This window comes from Heptranchias perlo, chromosome 18, assembly GCF_035084215.1.
Source record: "Heptranchias perlo isolate sHepPer1 chromosome 18, sHepPer1.hap1, whole genome shotgun sequence".
NCBI lineage: Eukaryota > Metazoa > Chordata > Chondrichthyes > Hexanchiformes > Hexanchidae > Heptranchias > Heptranchias perlo.
Window position 1 is genome coordinate 15,967,102 of NC_090342.1, and position 21,376 is coordinate 15,988,477.

The 21,376-nt window shown below is 40.1% G+C and overlaps 1 protein-coding gene across 1 annotated transcript in view; it reads left to right on the forward strand.

The window, feature by feature from the left end:
- LOC137334620 (leucine-rich repeat-containing G-protein coupled receptor 5A-like) overlaps window positions 1–21,376 on the forward strand; it is a 139,109-nt gene that overhangs the window by 108,845 nt on the left and 8,888 nt on the right. Inside the window, exons 7-14 of the mRNA XM_067999438.1 lie at window positions 3,361–3,429; window positions 5,429–5,500; window positions 9,264–9,335; window positions 9,446–9,514; window positions 9,631–9,702; window positions 10,677–10,742; window positions 10,972–11,043; window positions 15,787–15,855. Of these exons, the coding sequence (XP_067855539.1) occupies window positions 3,361–3,429; window positions 5,429–5,500; window positions 9,264–9,335; window positions 9,446–9,514; window positions 9,631–9,702; window positions 10,677–10,742; window positions 10,972–11,043; window positions 15,787–15,855 (561 nt within the window). The remainder of the gene's footprint in view (window positions 1–3,360; window positions 3,430–5,428; window positions 5,501–9,263; window positions 9,336–9,445; window positions 9,515–9,630; window positions 9,703–10,676; window positions 10,743–10,971; window positions 11,044–15,786; window positions 15,856–21,376) is intronic.

Here is a 21,376-nt window from a genome sequence, read left to right on the forward strand (position 1 = left end):
AAGTTCCGCACCCATGAGGACGGCCTCAACCGGGATCTTGGGTTCATGTCACGCTACACGTTACCCCACCAGCGAACAAATGTTATCTGTTTTTAATATAATGGGTCATTTGCTGGCTCTCTCTGCCTTCCGGATGTTTCTGCCTCTCTCTGTGTTTTTTTTTCTCTGTTTTTTTTCCCTGTTTGTTTTTTTGTTGAATGTGTATTCGGGGGTTCTGCAGGTGACACCTCTCTGTCTGAACACGGTGATTGCCTTGGCAACGGGCAGTTGCAGGGGCAGTCTGTAAACACCATGTATTGTTCAATATGTATAAATGCGTAGGCTTCAAGGAGCTCTTGAAACATTTGCCTGAGGAAGGAGAAAATCTCCGAAAGCTTGTGAATTTAAAATAAAATTGCTGGACTATAACTTGGTGTTGTAAAATTGTTTACAAGTATTTGATAAGTCTAGATCCTTGGGCTAGATCCGTGGGCCACACATGAACTGTAGAAGCTGCAGAACTTTTCATGTGTTGGCTTCAATGCTTGTTTCTGAGACCATTCCACAAATATAATTAAAAGCAACTGATGACTTCTCAGCACATTCATGAAGCACAATACCAAAGAACACTTGATACATTCATCTGTGACCATTAATACTACCCTGATAATTCATGGCCTGTACAATATTTTAGATGAAAGAGTCGTATCATAATGACATAATGTGGGGGGCTTGATCAAGAAGTTTGCAGATGGTACAAAAATTGGCCGTGTGGTTGATAGTGAGGAGAAAAGCTGTGGACTGCAGGAAGATATCAATGAACCAGTCAGGTGGGCAGAAAAGTGACAAAAGGAATTCAATCCAGAGAAGTGTGAGGTAATGCATTTGGGGAGGGCAAACAAGGCAAGTGAGTACACAATAAATGGAAGGATACTGAGAGGTGTAGAGGAACAAAGGGACCTTGGAGTGCATGTCCACAGATCCCTGAAGGTAGCAGGACAGGTAGATAAGGTGGTTAAAAAGTCATATGGGACATTTTCCTTTATTAGCCGAGGCATAGAATATAAGAGCAGGGAGGTTATGCTAGAACTGTATAAAATATTGGTTAGGCCACAGCTGCATACAGTTCTGGTCACCACATTACAGGAAAGATGTGATTGCACTAGAGACGGTACAGAGGAGATTTATGAGAATGTTGCCAGGGCTGGAGAATTTTTGCTATGAGAAAAGATTGGATAGGCTGTGGTTGTTTTCTTTGGAACAAAGTAAGCTGAGGGAAGATTTAATTGAGGTATATAAAATCATGACGGGACTAGATAGAGTGGATAGGGAAGACCTATTTCCCTTAGCAGAGGGCATAGATTTAAAGTAATTGGTAGAAGGATTAGACCTGAGCTGAAGAGAAATTTTTTCACCCAGAGCATGGTGGGGATCTGGAACTCACTGCCTGAAAGGGTGGTAGGGGCCGAAACCCTCAACTCATTTAAAAAGTACTTGGATGTGCACTTGAAGTGCCGTAACCTACAGCACTACGGACCAAATGCTGGAAAGTGGGATTAAGCTTGATAGCTCTTTTTCGGCCGGCACAGACACAATGGGCCAAATGGCCTCCTGTGCCATAACTTTCTATGATTCTATCTCTGGCTATAAATTTGCAAGCCTGTCATTAAAGTTAATTCAATTTTATGTTTGTTAGAACAGAAATCCACAAGCAATGCAGAAAAACCATCAGCGTTGTAATTTCTAATAGGGGAGGGGAGGGGGGGAGAGAGATTAAATGCAAGAATGTAGTGGTAATGGGAGAGTCAATAGTGAAAGAAAGTAACTGTATTTATATAGCACATTTCCTGATCTTAGGATGTCCCAAAGCACTTCACAGCCAATTATGTACTTTTTTAAAAAAGTGTAGGTCATTGTAATGCAAGGAAATGAGACAGCCAATTTGAGCATGGTCCCACAAACAGCAATGAGATAAATGACCAAATAATCTGTTTTAGTGATGTTGGTTGAGGGATAAATGTTGACCAGAATACTGGGAGAACTCTTCTTCGAATAGTGCCATTAGATTTTTTACGTCCAACTGAGAGGGCAGACAGGGCCTCAGTTTAATGTCTCATCTGCTAGTTACTTCTGTACCTGTAAACATGAGTCCCAAATTGCGTATTAAGTCCCAAAGTAAGGAATATAACAGAGTTGGAAGGAGAGGGAGTACCAGCTCGAAATCATAATTCATGACAGAACCAATGATGTAGAGAGGAATAGGATTCAAGTCCTGTAAGGAGACGTCCTGGAGTTAGGAGATAGATTATGAAACAAGGCCTCAAAGGTTAGCAATCTTGTGATAATAGGAAAGCCAGATGAGGAAGGTAAATGCATTGTTAGTGGCACGGAGTAGGAGAAAAGGATTTAAATTCCTGGTGCATTGGAACCAGAACTGGGGCAGGAGTGTACTGTATTGATGGGATTGCTGAACAGAGCTAGGACTAATGTTTTCGCCTGAAGATTAACTGGAGGTGTGGCGGAGGGTTGAACTATTATGACAATGAAGGAAAAAAGCAAGGGAGTAGAGCAGGCCGTACAGAGAGGAAAGTAATCTTTAGATGTATTGGTAATAAAAAGGTAAAAAGGCTAAAAAAGGTTAAAGAGGAGAACCCCTGTGGAAATGAACCCCCATTGATTCCTTCAGAGGCAATGAGACCCATCTGAAGAGGTGGGCTTTGCCAGTACCTTGGAGACTGCACTTCACTGGGTGGCAATTTAAAAGATACCACTGGAGGGAGAGGTCACCTTTCTGGTCACTGAAGGGCTCAGCAGTTCAGCTCGGTCATACAGGCCAGTAATGCAGCTTGCTGACTCGCATGGAAATTTCTCAGTCACTGGGGAATGTGCAGCAACCAGGATATAAACTCGCAAACCACAACTTAAAAACAATGCATGTATAGTGGAATGCAACCACAATATAAACAGGGGCGTGCTATAGCACTGGGAATCGGGCTCTGTGATAACAGAGGCAACAAAGTTCCACAACATCTACAAAAGGGGAACTATATTTTTAGGCTCTTTCCCATTTTTAGGCTCTTTCCCATTAAAACTTTTTTAGCCTTTTGAAGGATGACATTAGTTTAATGCATCAAGATTTAAAAAGCTACTTTAATTTTTCAAAAGACAGCCAGATTTTAAAAATGATAAAAATCCATCCATTCCTTTGATTCTACTAAAAAATTGTGTTAATGTTATTCTGATGTTAAATATATGTTAAAAGATGTAAGTGAAATGGAGTAGACAAACTGTTAACTGTTTGACTTTATAAATGTGTGCTACCATGAATTTATTTGTAATCTAATAAAATTCATTCTGATCAATATTTGTTGTCTAATACAGAGATTTGAACTACAACAATCTGGATGAATTTCCTGTTGCTATAAGGGCTTTGGCAAATCTTAAAGAACTGTAAGTACCCAATTCTATCAGTATTGCAACTCAGCAAGTAGATGCAGCTTTATCACCAAAACAATCAAAATGGAGTTAGCAGTCCTTCTCTCACATACCTCCAACACCAGCTTCATCCATAGAGAAAGAGCGATTTTTAGTTTTTTACTTTCAGAACATGTGGCCAGGGTTGAGGGGGGTGGGGGATCGGCCTGGGCATTCCCCCTATCACAGACAGACAGCCAATCCAAGTTTCCTGGGGCATGGGACAGGCAGCACCAAAAAAGAGTGCTCCAAGTCGCACTTCCACCCACCGGCCTCATGTAAATGAGGTGCCATCCCACTGACGCCACAAACTCCGCCAAGGGTCATTGTTAGTAGGATTGTGTCAGTGAATTTTTGGGCCATTTCTTTTGCATACATTTATGATCTTGCTACACAAGCAACCAGGGCAATTCTGCTCTTATAGTTGGTATTTTCTTTGCCAGGTAAAGTGAGTTCTAATATTTGGTTCCATGTGTAGAATCTGATAACACTGATTCTGATCTTGGAAGTGAAAATGGAAGTCAGAAGAGAAAATGACTGAATGAGATGCTGTTGCTGCTTCCAAAGACTCTGGTGCGATAAAAGTCAATACTCCAGCAATTTGTTCTTTGATCAGTTACTGTATTTTTTTCCAAACATTTTTTGCTTTGACCTTCCCTGGAAGTGACTTCAAAATTTGCAGACTATGAAACCATCAGTGGAAACACAGATTGGTAACGGTTGCGACTCCAGATAATGGTTAAAGATTTTCTGGCGCCTGCACAAATCTACAAGGCAGGACTTGCTATAAATCAAAGCATTAAGATTTGGGAGTTTATAGCTGGTGCAAAACAGTGGCACACTGGAGCATTGACATGAAGTAGCTCAGAAATGAAGTAAATGTTGAGTAACGGTTAGGTTCCTTTCACAAAAGGCAAAGTGAACAATTAGCTGAAAAATCATCTAGAGACAGTTCTGGCAAGCCTCCATGCAGCTGACCCAAAATTGTATTGGCACAAGCAGGTTGTCTACAGGTCATGCCTGGCCTCAGAAGATCACGATGACTAGGGAGAAAATAAAGGGAGAAATAATACTTTCATTTAAAAAAAAATTTCCATTTCAAATTGTGACTTAGTATTATGAGAATTTTTGAAACCAGCACACAAAAAAAAACAGGAGAAAGAGCTATGCCTTTGACACCTCTGGACTCAACTTTTCCAATGTCCTCCTCATTGGTCCCCCAAGCTCCACACTGCCTAAACCCCAACTCATCCAGAATTCCACTGCATACCTATCACTCCTGTCCTTGCCAATCTCCATTATTTCTCCAGCCCTCAACACTTCAACTTTAAAATCTTTGTCCTCATTTACAAATCTCTCTACAGCCTTGCTATGCCCCACCTCTGCCGCCTCCTTCAGCCCTCTTCCAACTCTGCTTATTGTGCATTCACCCCTTCCCTCTGTCCACCATCAGTGGCAGAGCCATCAGCAATCTTCCTCCTACACCCTGGGACTTTCTGCCAAATTTCTTCTCCTTTCTACACTTCCCCGACTTTCAACTGACTCCTTAAAACCTACCTTTTCAGCCACTCCTCTGCCCACCTCCCCTAATTTCCCTCCTTATCCTGCTCAGGTTTTGCTTGTGTTAATGGTGCTATGGAAATGTAAGTTACTGTTGCTGTTGGAAGCAATTTTTCTATGGCAGGGAAGGGTTGGGGGGAGAATAATATTCCTATAGCAGCAGTTCATGTCAGAACATCTCAAAGCACTTCACACAACAAATTACTTCTGAAGTGCACTGATTGCACCAAATGAGATGTATTCTTAAAAGGCTAAGATCCTAAAATAAAGTTCTCTTGTGCTTATGAATTAATAGGTGAATACCCACAGTATGAAAGAAAGAATGAACTTTCTGAGATTATACTGATATGATAAAAGTTTTTGGAAGTTTGGAATATTGTATGTTATTGTTTATTTGATATAAATTACCTTTTAGGGGGTTTCACACCAACAACATACAGTCGATCCCTGACCACGCATTTGCTGGTAATCCGTCACTTCTAACAATGTAAGTTTCTTTCAAAGTTTACTTTTATACACTAAGTTCTATGGGGATGAGCGGGGATATAATTTTATGAAAGTCACTCTCTAGGTTTTTGTTTCAGTTTTTGTTCACTTCTTAAGTAGCCAAATTAACAGTTTTACAATCAGTTATTATTCAACTGAAATAGTTTGATTAAATATAATCGACTCCTTAAAGCTGCTACCTTTTACATATTATAAATTGGAGTGAGGATTGAGTGCATATCAGAAATTCTCTCCATAATTTTCCATCCGCTAATCAGCCTTTGGTATAGCTGTCCCTTGTTCCAGAAATAACTTTAATGTCCCAAGACTGTGAACCAGCCCTGTAGTCATGCATTATCCTTTCTTATCTTCCTCTCCTTAATCTGCCCGGTATGTGGTGTAGGAAGCAACCTGGAGATGACCAACCTTGAGGTCTTATTTTTCAGTCTAGTGCCTAACTCCTCAAACTCCTTCTGCAAGACTTCAAATGTACCTGTATCCATGTTATTGGTTTCAACATGGGCCATGACTTTTCATTGCTCTGCCTTCCTTTCTAGAAGTTTTTCCAGCCATTCTGTGATGTCCTTCACCCTAGAACCAGGGAGGCAATGTAGCATATGGGACTCACAGTCACAACTGAAAAAAAAGACTATCTATACCCCTGACTAGCGAATCACTCACTACTACCACTCTCTTGTTCTTCTAGACTACCTTGGGTAGACCCTTTTTTCACGGTGCTGCAATGTTGCTCAAGACAAACCGCCAGCGTTGCGGTCACTGTCCACCACACATTGTCCAACACTATTAGATAATTCCAGTGGCTCAGAGGTTCCCTGCATCTGTGAGCCCTGTCTCCGACTGCTTCCTTTGCAGATGGTCACCACTTCTCTCTTTCTACATAATCCCTAAGTCCTGAACTGTCTAGGTCTTGGGTGACCACATTCTAGAGAGAACAATCCAGAAATCCTTCATCCTCTCTGATGCTGCGGAGTTCAGCCAATTGCTGCTTGAGCGCAGAGATCCTCTGCTCCAGAGACTCAATTTTCCGACCCTTTGTGCAAATATGCTGCCCCTGGATACACTGAGAATTCCTGATGGCCAACACAATCACTTTCCACACACATTAAGAGGGTTCCCTGTACTCCGTTCCATTTATGTCTAACTTACAAAATAGTGTTAACCTGAACTTCAAAAATTCTTGTCCAAAGGCACCTTAAGGCTGAACTCCTGCTGAGGGAGAACCTCACACTCTTCCAGCCTTTTTTTCTTTCGTTCATGGGATGTGGGCGTCGCTAGCAAGGCCAGCATTATTGCCCATCCCTAATTGCCCTTGAGAAGGTGGTGGAGAGCCGCCTTCTTGAACCGCTGCAGTCCGTGTGGTAAAGGCTCTCCCACAGTGCTGTTAGGTAGGAAGTTCCAGGATTTTGACCCAGCGACGATGAAGGAACGGCGATATATTTCCAAGTTGGGATGGTGTGTGACTTACAGGGGAACGTGCAGGTGGTGTTGTTCCCATGTGCCTGCTGCCCTTGTCCTTCTAGGTGGTAGAGGTCACAGGTTTGGGAGGTGCTATTGAAGAAGCCTTGGAGAGTTGTTGCAGTGCATCGTGTAGATGGTACACACTGCAGCCATGGTGTGACGGTGATGAAGGGAGTGAATGTTTAGGGTGGTAGATGGGGTGCCAATCAAGCGAGCTGCCTTATCCTGGATGGTGTCGAGCTTCTTGAGTGTTGTTGAAGTTGCACTCATCCAGGCAAGTGGAGAGTATTCCATCACACTCCTGACTTGTGCTTTGTCGATGGTGGAAAGGCTTTGTGGAGTCAGGAGGTGAGTCATTCGCCACAGAATACCCAGCCTCTGACCTGCTCTTGTACCCACAGTATTTATGTGGCTGGTCCAGTTAGGTTTCTGGTCGATGGTGACCCCCAGGATGTTGATGGTGGGGGATTCGGCGATGGTAATGCCGCTGAATGTCAAGGGGAGGTGATTAGAGTCTCTCTTGTTGGAGATGGTCATTGCCTGGCACCTGTCTGGCATGAATGTTACTTGCCACTTATCAGCCCAAGCCTGGATGTTGGCTAGGGCCTGCTGCATGCGGGCACGGACATCTTCATTATCTGAGGGGTTGCGAATGGAACTGGACATTGTGCAATCATCAGCGAACATCCCCATTTCTGACCTTATGATGGAGGGAAGGTCATTGATGAAGCAACTGAAGATGGTTGGACCTAGGACACTGCCCTGAGGAACTCCTGCAGCAATGTTCAGGGGCTGAGGTGATTGGCCTCCAACAACCATACCATCTTCCTTGGTGTTAGGTATGACTCCAGCCACTGGAGAGTTTTCCCCCTGATTCCCATTGACTTCAATTTTACTAGGGCTCCTTGATGCCACACTCAGTCAAATGCTGCCTTGATGTCAAGAGCAGTCACTTTCACCTCACCTCTGGAATTCAGCTCTTTTGTCCATGTTTGGACCAAGGCTGTAATGAGTTCTGGAGCCGAGTGGAACCCAAACTGAGCATCGGTGAGCAGGTTATTGGTGAGTAAGTGCCGCTTGATAGCACTGTCGATGACACCTTCCATTACTTTGTTGATGATTGAGAGTGGACTGATGGGGCGGTAATTGGCCGGATTGGATTTGTGGACAGGACATACCTGGGCAATTTTCCACATTGTTGGGTAGATGCCAGTGTTGTAGCTGTACTCCACTGGCCTCTTGCAGCTTGAGAGTAAGCTGTTGCTACTCAGCTGAAAGTTATACTTTTTTAACTTGCGTAATAACCCAACTGCCACAGGATAAAGCTGCCAATCAGAGAACAACTAATCATATCTCTCATGCCCCCTCAAACCAAATAAACAACTTTGAACAGCTCCTGTATTCAACACCTGAAATATAGTAAATAGAAATAAATTTAAATTAAAATGTATAAATGAAATTTTCAATAATTATGTCCCAATCACTCCCACTGAGTGCAAACTCCACACTCTGTTGGTCTTTCACACTACATTGCCCTCTCGCAGCTCAAAATTTAGGTGAGGACAGTATATTAGAGCCCTCTATGGTCAAATATCCTGCTGGCACATCCTCTCCGGGTTCGCCGATAACGACCACTTGGATGAGCCATTGGCAACCGACTGACACCTGTGGAATTGTACATTTCTTGAGTCACCACACTCAAGGGAACAGGGTAAAGAGAGAAATTTGGAGGAGGACAAACAAATAAGAGGAAAGAAAATTGGGACTCTACAATCATTTAACAGTCATTGGTTTTCTGCTATCTTGAAAGGCTGTGTGTAGTGCTTGAGTCATTTTTTTTCCATGTGGTACAGAGTCATATCAGGAATACTGCACTGTAAATGGAGAAAAGATTGCATTGCAAAGATCTGTGAATAGTCTGTGCATAGTAGTGAAATTAATTGCAAAGCAGGCTGGGACAGCAGAGGTGTGAGCCCACATCCCCTAGCCTGTTGTTTGTTACAGGCTGGGGTTTAGGAAATTTTAGTATAGCACATCCCTAATACATTAAGGATATACTAAATTGTGTCCTTAAAAATATGAAGTTAGTAGAAGTAAAAAATCATAAACAGTGTAAAATATCAAAATATTAATGAACAAGCTTTATTTAGCCCTGTGTTAGACTACTAATGAGATGCAAAGTTTAAGTTGAGCTGATCAAAGTCAAATATATTCTTGAGCCAACAACCATTCCAAAGACACACCGTTGAAAGCATAGATACAATTAAAGTGCTTTTTCTTTACAGCCATTTCTACGACAATCCCATTCAGTTTGTTGGAAAGTCTGCTTTTCAACATCTACCTGAATTACGTCTACTGTAAGTATATCTGTAAAATTAAGCCCTCATATCATTGAGATCTTGTGAAGGATTTCTAGGCCAAATATCTGTATTAGTTTCTTAAATATTACTCCCATCTCTCTTTCTAGCTCACTGAATGGTGCCACAGAAATAACTGAATTTCCTGACCTTACTGGAACCATAAGTCTGGAAAGTCTGTAAGTTTTCCATTATCAGATTCTTAACAATTTTAACTGATACTTCAAAATGTATTTATAAGAAAAAACTGATCAGATAATATATTTATCAAGAGTAACATCTTTTATTTTGTCAGGACTCTGACTGGAGCACGAATAACCTCTCTTCCAAGCACTGTTTGCAAGCAGTTACCTAACCTGCAGGTCTTGTAAGTTAGAAATGACTCAACCATTGCATGCAGCATACCAATAATTTCTGGAATTAGAAGTAAACAAACAAAATCTTAAATGTTTTAAAGAGTTTCAAAAGTTAAAAAATGGTCTAGGCTTCTTCATCAAAATGTTTTCAAGTCCTGTTTTAATCTTGTGTTAATTACCGTAGAACAAGTAAGCTATGTGTCTAGTCTGGAAGTCTCAGTACTAACTAATTGAATTCATGGACAGTCTTTTAAAGAGATACTTGCTATCAAGCCTCAGGCAGCCTTGCAGAAGTATGACCACTTGGGCAAAGTACTGGAGTCCTGCTGATGTTTGTGGGACAATGGGGTATAAACTCATCATTGACTTCAATGGAAAAGAGAACGGGGCGGAATGTAAACCGGCCTGCCGATGCACTGTCACCTGTTTTGCACTAACGCCCAAGACAATTTTATATCCCAATATCTCAGCATAAGTCAATGGTTTCTAGAGAGGAGCAAAGAACATTAGGAACACTGTCATACATTCATTACCAAATAGAGAAACTAGGACTTTTGACTTTGGGTGATAGTGTAAAACGGGCGATAGCAAATTGAAGTCAATGGAAATGAAAATCAGGAGAGATGCAGAACGGGCTGCCGATTCTCTATTGCCCATTTTACATTATTGCTCAAAGTCAAAATTACTCCCCAAGAGTGGAACTGTAATTTTAATATTACTGGATTACTTGCAGTGTTGATTTTGAATTATGTCATCTTCCAATTCATGGAAAATGAACTCAGATTGTATTCCTAACTATTGTAGAATCATAGAATGATACAGTACAGAAGCAGGTCATTCGGCCAATCATGCCTGTGCTGGATTATGTGTTAATTATATCTATGCGCTTGAGGTGGCTCCAAGATGATGATTCAGACACCTAGATGATGAAACAAAAAGCTATTATTTACTTTTTTTTCTAATTGTGTGATCTTGTGTTTAACAGAGATCTGTCTTACAACTGGATACAGGAACTCCCGAGTTTCTTTGGCTGCCAAAAACTTCTTAAGCTGTAAGTTCAAAGCCTATGGTGCTAGAAAACTGTTCTGTGCTTCTTAAAGGCAAACATGAGTTAAGGGTTCATCCGTTAACTGATGGCACATGTAAGAAAAATCCATACATTTGAACAGGCAACTTTTTCTTTCTAATTAGAATTCTGTTCCCATAAGAAATGCAAAAAGTGTCCATCAATCGAGTGCCTGTTCTTAAAACTTCATTTTTCCATCTGTTTCCATTTTCAGTGACCTGCATCACAACAAAATTTGTGAAATCCAACGTGACACTTTCCGACAGCTCACTGCCCTGAGATCACTGTGAGTATCCCACGTGTTTTGTTTCAGCTCTGTGATGGATTTGTTTTAATACCATTAATAACATTACAGTTCCACTTTGAATGCCAGTGAGAAAAAAGATCAAATTCAATTTACCAAACATATACTTTTTTTTAAATCCCAAGTAAAATTTAATCTTATAATAGATAAAACTACTCATGCGGCATGAACTGTTGGATCATCTGCATTTCTTCTGGTCAGCCTCCCTCTTTGACCCATCTGCAGCCCATTTGACGGATCAGTAACACCCCCCACCAACCACCCACTCCCTGCTTTTCCACCACCAGCCAGTTCATTCTTAAACATTTAGTGCGTGATTAGTGTGTTTGCTGCATTATACAAAAAAAATTGCATTTATAGAGCGCCTTTCACAACCTCAGGACATCCCAAAGTGCTTTACAGCCAATGGAGTGCTTTTGAAATGTAGTCACTGTTGTAATGTAGGAAATGTGACAGCCAATTTCCACACAGCAAACTTCCACAAACAGCAATGAAATAAATGACCAAAACATCTGTTTTAGGTGTTGCTTGGGAGATAAGTATTGGCCAGAACACCTCTGGTCTTCTTTTAATAGTGCCACAGAATCTTTTGCAACACAGAATTTTACAACACAGAAGGCAGCCATTTGGCTCATCATGCCTGCTTTTTGAAAATTTTTTCCACTTAGTCTCGTACCCTTTTAAATTTTTCTTTTTATAGAATCTTGGTATTTAGACCCAACCATTGGTTGTGGGAGGAAAGCTATTGGGATTCAATTTCAGGGTCTTATGCTTGTAAGTCCCTCTGCTACACACCAAGCCTGCACTGAAGCCTGTTTCAAATTTTGTTGGAAAAACTAATAAAACTCAAGTTCTCCCCTGATGAGAGGACGCACCCTTCTACTTCAACTCAGAGAAAGCTACTAATGCACGCTGGGAAACTTTGCTCAGACTGTAGTATCTATATATATATATATATATATAGTGGTGACTCTCCAACTGTTTTGGGAAATCAAATATCCAGTAGAAGCCTAGATATTTTAGATAGACTGAGGCCTTGAAGTAAAATGAAGGTACTAAAAGATACAAAAGACAATTCAGTGGGTACATTTAATCATTTTATTGTGAACTTTGCAATTTTTGATGTTTTTATTTTGTTTAAACTTAGAAATTTCAATTACTGAGGAAAAATGGCAGCCATTATTTTTTAAAAATATTTTGCGTGATTTGATGGGGTCACCTTCTGTTTTTCTTTATTTGTAGTTGACAGGAGTGGTCATTCAGTAATGATTGTTTTCATAAGTCCAAAGTAGTTTCTCATTGGTAGTTTTCTAGCCCTCTCCTTACTTTTGATTTGCACATTCCCTAGCTCTTCAGTCTGATTTACTGTTGCTTTTCTTTGAGACATCAAAGTGTAATGGCAAAAGTATAATGTTACAGAAAGTGCACACAGATGCAAGACTTTAACATACAACATATATCTATATAATGTATGCGCAAACCATATAAAAGCAAATACTTAGCAAGTCTCAGTTTATTGCTCACTAAACAAATAATGCTGTAATCATTCTTGAGTTGTGTGAACCTTTGGTTGTTAACAGCAGTTTTTTTTGTTCATTCTAACTTGCAGCATTGGTAGGGGTATCCTTATATAATGTTTTCAGTACAAAATGTCACAATGCTAGTCTCGTTATATTCACAGAAGGCTAGTTGGGTGTTACTGACAAGTTTGGTGAAATGAAGAAACCCAGAAAGTTAAAGTTTAGTTACATGAAGAGAGTAAGGTGGCATGAAATTGAGAAATGCAGATTGGTTGCCTTATTCCACTAAGTTCCCAATCTCAGCCATCCTGGTAATGGAGGTGCCAGGCAGGGAAGGAAAAGTCACAAAAGATTGCTCCATTAGGCCACTCTCATGCACCTCCTTGGGTCAGAAATAAGAGCAACGGCAGCAGTCTATGCCCACTGCACCCAGCAAGAGCTGCGTGGTTCAGCAGGGGCCTTGCAAAAAGGAAATGGAATGCAAAGGCGCTCTGAAAAAATGTTTACAGGAACAGTCAATTTAAAATTGTTCTATTCCCAATAAATAGTCCAGAGGCTAATCCAAAAAACATGTAAGTGTTCATCACTGTTTCACTTTGAGAGCCTGACAGAAATAATGTGTGTACTTCACCAAAAGCCTGCAATCCTGAAACAGAATATTTCCTGTAGCTGGAATTGTAGTAATACTTCCTAAAAAGTGCCTTTAAGGTGTTCAATTAGTAAGCAGATGGCAATTAAACACTTGACAACTTTGCCTCCAGAGTTACAATTATCTGTATGATGCATTCCACTGCTCCCTGTGGGCAAAATAATTAAAAGGTTGGTGCTCAGATTTTCGTTATAATGAAGTAGTAACACCAAAACAGAAACTCTATTTTATTTGGTACAAGAATAGAGACAGTTGATTTATGAACAGAAGCTATCCAATGGGAAACTGTGCTATACTCAGTTTATTTCATGTGAGGAGGCCTACCTACTAACAAATTTACGAGGCTAACATGCACAAGTGGAATAAATTGTTCCTTTTTGCGTTTTCTTTTTAATTAATGAATGTGGGTTAATTTGATTTAAAGACAGATTATTTTATTTAACTTTAATGGCTTCACGTGTGCATTAACATATAAACTGTGTTCTGAAGCATTACATTCACAGGGACAAGCCAACCCCATCTATTAATGTTAAGTTATGCAGCTGGCATCAATAGCAATTTTTCTGTTGGCAGAAATGGGACAATTGGTAACAGTGAAAACCATGACATTATTTTCCATCTGGCAATAGTGATACAGCTTAGCCATCAATATGTTTCTGATTTTATACCATTTTCAAGTGCCAACAATACGAAGCGATTGCCAGGGCTCAATGGAAAGGCGGGTAGTTGTTAAAAGGGTGGAGTAGTGGTACCACTGATCAGAGTTAATCTTCCACTCTTTTTTTCTAGGCACTACTCTGGTAGACAAAGCCAGATAAAAACTGGGCTTTTCTCGACCGCAGCTTGAAAACTCTACTTCTTGAATTTTTATAAAACAATTATTGACTAGAGTTCTTCTTTAGTGGCATCGGATTACAACCGTACATAAGAGACTTTGTGGGTTTTTTTGCTCTAAAGCTATCTCTTCATCACCATTCAACGGCCCCTGCCTGAAAATGTGTGTGCATGGGTGTTGTCTGATGATAGAATTGCACTCAGTTGAGATGCCTCCCAAGCAAGTTAAACTATTTTCTGACACTCACCATCTAGGCTCACAATGGTCACTTGATTGAGATTACAGAGGGTCGCCAGTACTCATCATGACCATTCAGAAGAACGGAAAAGATAATAGGTTAAAATTTTTAAACAAAATGCAGAAAGTAGCAAATATCCTTTTCTCCCTTTTCCCTTCCTCCACTCCCCCCCACCACCAACCAAGTACTCAATTAGAGTACTGTGTACAGTTCGGGTCTCCATATCACAAAAAGGATATAGAGGCACTGGAGAATTTTGCAGTCTACTACAGCAGCCAACACATCCAGAAATAGGCACAGAAGACCTCTAGTAGTTTAAAATGACTAACCAGGTATTTACCTAACCGCAGCTGAGGAACCCTTTAAATAACTCCGGTACAGTGTCCTTCCTGACTGTTTCCGCCCAGGATTTGTGGGCGAATTTCAGTGCCGAGGAAGTTGAAAATGGCAGCAGCATCCTGAAACAGGCACAGGACCCTCACTTACATATGGTATTAGGTGTCCACCAGTTTTGGGTGAATACCTTGGACAACTAAAACACGTCAGACTCAAAATGGCATCTGGCACATTTCCAGCAGATATCGGGCGAACAAGATCCCCACCTAAAGTTTGGAGGCCCATTTGGAGGCCCATTTTTCCAGCTGAAAACAGGCAGCTGTAAGTTGAAAATCGCCTCCATTATTGGATTTTACTGGATTTTAACCTCCTCCTAAATATGTTTATTTTGTATAATAATTTATGTCAGAATTCAATAGTCTGATCAGATGATTGAAAATTAAATTTGGATATGGTAAAGGAGAGTGAGAACGAACACTAAAAAGGAAGAAAGAAATGTCTTATTATGTATCTTAGAAACACCCCACAGTGCTTCATATATAATTAATTAATATGAAGTGGTTACTGTTCTGATGTAGACAAATAGTGCAGCCATTTTGCACTCAGCAACATCCCACAAACAGCAATGAGATGAATGACAAGTTAATCTGTTTTTGGTGGTGTTGGTTGCGGGGAAAAAAAATGTTGACCAGCACACAGGAAAATTTCTTGGTTTAATAGTGTAAAGGATCTTTGATGTCCATGTGAACTACCAGAACAGGCAGACAGGGCCTTAGTTTAATGTCTTATATGAAGGATGACACCTCTAACACTGCAGCACTCCCTCAGTACTGAAATGACAGTACTTACGCTCAAGTTCGAGAATAGGGCTTGAATCCACAACCTTCTGACTCCGAGGGAGTCAAGCTGACGCCAATAGTAAATGCGTGTATGCATAATAAAGGCGAAATTATATTTTCATTTAACAATGGAAAATACAGCGTGGTGTAACTTTTCTCTAATCTAAAGCAGATTTATCAAAAATTGTATTAAAAAGCCCCATATTTAAGTTCACTGTAAGCTTGTTGCACTGTTTAGAAATGTATGTGTAAATTCACACAGATGGTGGCATCGCAATGATATTCTTTATATATCTATCCACATACAGTGACCTTGGCTGGAACAAGATTGCATTTATTCATCAAGAATCATTTCTTTCTTCATCTTTAATCAAACTGTAAGTCTCTGTGTTCCATATATTTCACTAGCTATAAATAATTTTGAACAATTTTAAGATGTATAATTATTTTTTCCCTAAATTTTATTTAACACTGTAAATTAGGCAATTTTCAATCAATTAAATGTTATATTTGCATAGGACTAGGTCCTTGAATTTAAATTTATCACATTTAAATCCTGTACAAACTCGTGACATGCAAAGGTGATCGAGACTATCTGTTGAGCTATTCCTTCTTGTACGGTGGATTTTAAACCACTTTTATTGTATTCTATTGAGCCTTTTAGTTTGAGTTTTTAAAATTGAATTCCAGGAACCTCGCTCATGAGCTGACTCCTAACATCTATGCCGTTTAATCAGTTTTCCATAGACCCGCGAATTTTATGAGTCCTCAATCCTGGCGGAGAGACTTGTTCACTAGAAGAGCGTATCAGAAATTCAGGCATCTCAATGATTTTTCAACAATGGTCGGAAAATCGTGGGCAGTGCGTTACAGAATTTCCCATATGTGCTCCTATTGGGCAAGGCTTCCCACATACCCTGCATTTGGAAAATAACCCACACAGATCCAGGCAAAACCAAGTCTACAAATCGTCTGCCGGTCTACAGAATTAATAGCATAAACCCGGCAAACCAGCTCATAAATGTCAGGTTCCCAGAATCTGAATGAAAAGACCACCAATATGAAGGCAGCTCATGTAACATAAGACCATAAAAGATAGGAGAAGGAGTAGGCCATTTGGCCCTTTGAGCCTGCTCTACTATTTAATGAGATCATGGCTGATCCACTTTCCTGCCTTTTCCCCATATCCTTTGACTCCCTTACAGATCAAAAATGTGTCTAACTCAGCCTTGAATGTGTTCAAAGCCTCCACAGCTTCCAAAGATTCACGACTCTCTGGGAGAAGAAATTCCTCCTCATTTCCGTCTTAAACGGGCGACCCCTTATTCTGAGACTATGCCCCCTAGTTTTAGATTTCCCCCATGAGGGGTAACATCCTCTCAGCATCTACCCTATCAAGTCCCCTCAGAATCTTATGTTTCAATAAGATCTCCTCTCATTCTTCTAAACTTCAATGAGTATAGACCCAACCTGTTCAATCTTTCCTCATAAGACAACCCTTCCATACCCGGAATCAACCTAGTGAACCTTCTCTGAACTGCCACCAATGCAAGTATATCCTTCCTTAAATAATGGGCACCAGAACTATACGCAGTACTCCAGGTGTGATCTCACCAGCGCCCTGTGCAGTTGCAGCATGACTTCCCTGCTTTTATACTCCATCCCCCTAGAAATAAAGGCCAATATTCTGTTTGCCTTCCAGATTAACTGCTGCACCTGTATGTTGACTTTTTGTTTTTCATGTGCGAGGACACCCAGATCCCTCTGTACCGCAGCATTTTGTAGTATTTCTCCATTCAAATAATATTTTGCTTTTTTATTTTTCCTCCCAAAGCAGACGACTTCACATTTTCCCAAATTATATTCCATTTGCCAAATTTTTGTCCACTCGCTTAATCTGTCAGTATCCCTTTGCAGACACTTTGTGGCCTCCTCACAACTTGCTTTTCCACCTATCTTTGTGTCATCAGCAAATTTGGCCACAATACACTCTGTTGCTTCATCCAAGTCATTGATATATATTGTAAATAGTTGAGGCCCCAGCACTGATCCCTGCGGCACCCCGCTAGTTACAGATTGCCATTTTGAAAATAACCCTTTTATCACGACTCTTTGTTTTCTGTTAGTTAGCCAATCCTCTATCTATGCCAGTATATTACCCCCAACACCATGAGCTCTTATCTTGTGCAGTAACCTTTTATGTGGCACCTTATCGGATGCCTTTTGGAAATCCAAATATACTGCATCCATTGATTCCCCTTTATCCACCCTGGCTGTTACTTCGTCGAAGAGCTCTAATAAATTTGTCAGACACGATTTCCCCTTCATAAAACCATGTTGACTCTCCTTGATTGTATTATGAGTCTCCAAATGTCCTGCTACTACTTCCTTAATAATGGATTCTAGCATTTTCCCAATGACAGATGTTAGGCTAACTGGTCTAACCTGCTTTCTGTCTCACTCCCTTCTTGAACAGGGGTGTTACGCTTGCGGTTTTCCAATCCGCTGGAACCTTTCCAGAATCTAGTGAATTCGGGAAAATTGCAACCAATGTATCCACCATCTCTGTAGCCACTTCCTTTAAGACCCTCGGATGCAAGCCATCAGGTCCAGGGTACTTATCAGCCTCTAGACCCATTAATTTACCTAGTACTTTTTCTCTAGTGATAGTGATTGTTTTTAGTTCCTCCCTCCCCTTTGCCCCTTGATTTTCTACTATTATTGGTATATTAGTGTCTTCTACTGTGAAGACAGATACAAAATATCTGTTCAATTCCTCTGCCATTTTCTTGTTTTCCATTACTATTTCCCCAGTCTCATCCTCTAAGGGACCAATGTTTACTTTAGCTACCCTCTTCCTCTTTATATACTTGTAGAAGCTTTTACTGTCAGTTTTTATATTTCTTGCTAGTTTACTCTCAATTTATTTTCTCCCTCTTTATTATTCTTTTAGTCATCTTTTGCTGGTTTTTAAAGTTTTCCCAATCTTCGGGCTTACCAGTAATCTTTGCCATGTTGTATGCTTTTTCTTTTAACCTGATACCATCCTCGACTTCCTTCATTGGCCATGGTTGGTTCATTCTTTTTGTGGAGTCTTTCCTCCTCACAGGGATATATTTTTGTTGCAAGTCATAAAATATCTTTTTAAATGTTTGCCACTGCTTATCCACCATCATACCATCTAATCTGTTTACCCAGTCCACTTTAGCCAATTCCACCCTCATTACTTTGTAATTGCCCTTATTTAAGTTTAATACAGTAGTTTCAGACCCAAGATACTCGCTCTGAAACTGGATGTGAAATTCTATCATGTTATGATCACTGCTTCCCAAGGGATCCTTTAACTTGAGATCATCAATCCTGTTTTATTACCGATTATCAGATCCAAAATGGCCTGTTCCCTGGTTGGTTCCCCGATGTATTGGTCTAAGAAACAGTCCCGAATATACGCTATGAACTCCTCCTCAGGGCTACTTTTGCCAATTTGATTTGTCCAATCTGTGTGAAAGTTAAAACATGTGAACTTACCTAGTCACTCTATACCAAAAGCAAAATACTGCAGATGCTAGAAATCTGAAATAAAAACAGAAAATGCTGGAAATACTCAGCAAGTCAGGCAGTATTTGTGAAGAAAGAAATAGAGTTAACATTTCGGGTCGATGACCCGTCAGGGTTATCAACCCGAAATGTTAACTCTTTCTTTCTCCACAGATGCTGCCTGACTTGCTGAGTATTTCCAGCAAAGAAATTTCAAGTAGCCTGAAACTACCAGCAATTTAATGCACAAGTAATATAGCTCAATCAGATATCATGTTAAATTTACACATTGTACAGAGTGACTAAAATAAAAACAGAAAATGCTGGAAATACTCAGCAAGTCAGGCAGCATCTGTGAAGAAAGAAATAGAGTTAACAATTCGGGTCTGATTGAGGTGAGAAATGCTGTACTACATTTTCATTACTAATGCCCTGTGATGAATCAATCTCTCAGCAATATTACTTGTGCATTAAATTGCTGGCAGTTTCAGGCTACTTGAAATTTCTTTGCATTCATTTCCCAATTTACTGTATTTCCTCAATCATGTCATGTACAGGAAATGCTGGAGTTATGGTTCAGCAGATGTAACTCCCAAAGTTTAATACATAGAATGTACAGCACAGAACAGGCCATTCGGCCCAACACATCCCTGCCAGTGTTTATGCTCCACACGAGTCTTCTCCCTTCCTACTTCATCTAACCCTATCAGCAGATCCTTCTATTCATTTCTCCCTCGTGTGTTTATCTAGCTTCTCCTTAAATGCATCGCCTCAACTATTCCTTGTGGAAGCGAGTTCCACATTCTATCCGTTCTCTGGGTAAAGAAGTTTCTCCTGAATTCCCTACTAGATTTATTAGTGACTATCTTATATTTATGGACCCTAGTTCTGATCTCCCTCGCAAGTGGAAACATCTTTTCTACGTCTACCCTATCAAACCCTTTCATAATCTTAAAGACTTCTATCAGGTTACACCTCAGTCCTCTCTTTTCTAGAGAAAAAAGCCCCAGCCTGCGCAATCTTTCCTGATTAGTATAACCTCTCAGTTCCGGTATCATCCTAGTAAATCTTTTTTGCACCTTCCTCAGTGCCTCTACATCCTTTTTATAATATGGAGATTAGAACTGTTCACAGTACTCCAAGTGTGGTCTAACCAAGGTTCTACCATACAAGTTTAATATAACTTCTCTGCTTTTCAATTCTATCCCTCTGGAAATGAACTCCAGTGCTTGGTTTGCTTTTTTTTTAAAAAAAATGGCCTTATTAATCTGCATCACTACCTTTAGTGATTTGCATATCTGTAACCCCAGATCCCTCTGCTCCTTTACCCCATTTAGACTCTTACTATCCAAGCAGTATGTGGCCCCCTTATTCTTCCTATCAACAGGTAATACCTCACATTTATTTATATTGAAATACATTTGCCAATTATATGCCCATTCTGCAAGTTTATTAATGTCATCCTATATTTTGTCCCAGTCCTCCTCGGTATTAACTATACCTCAATTTGGTGTCATGCGCAAATTTTAAAATTGTACTTCCGATTCCCTAGTCCAAATTGTTTATCTAAATAGTGAACAACAGTGGTCCCAGCACCGAGCCTTGTGGAACACCACTTCCCACCCTTTTGCCAGTCTGAGTAACTATCTTTAACCCCTATTCTCCGTTTTTTGTTTTGTAGCCAGCTTGCTATCCATTCTGCTACTTGTTCCCTGACTCCACATGTTCTGACCTTAGTCATGAGTCTACTATGTGGTACCTTATTGAAAGCCTTTTGAAAATCCAAATATATTACATCTACTACATTACCCTTGTCAACCCCTTCTTTTACTTCTTCAAAGAATTCAATAAGATTGGTCAAGTATGACCTTCCCTTTTGAAATCCATGCTGACTATTCTTTATTATATTTTTTGTTTCTAGATGTTTTTCTATTACATCTTTGAGCAAGGATTCCATTATCTTTCCTACCACTGACGTTAAGCTAACTGGTCTAGTTCCTTGGACTGGTTGTACCTCCCTTTTTAAATATAGGAATAATATTAGCTGTCCGCCAGTCCTCTGGCACTATTCCCTTTAATGAACTTTTATCTATATGTAATAGTGCCTCTGTTATCTTCCCTCCAACTTCTTTTAATATGTGTGGATGCAATCCATCCGGAACTGGGGTTTTATCCTCTCTAAGTTTGGTTATATCAATTATCTCCCCACTTTCTATCTTAAATGTCTTTATATCTTTTTTGATGATCTCTTCTGATTTCATGACCATGTTAGTCTCCCTGGTAAATACTGAGGCAAAGTAATTATTTAATATTTCTGCCATTTCGCTGTCATTACCTGTGAGTTTATCTTGTGTATCCCTT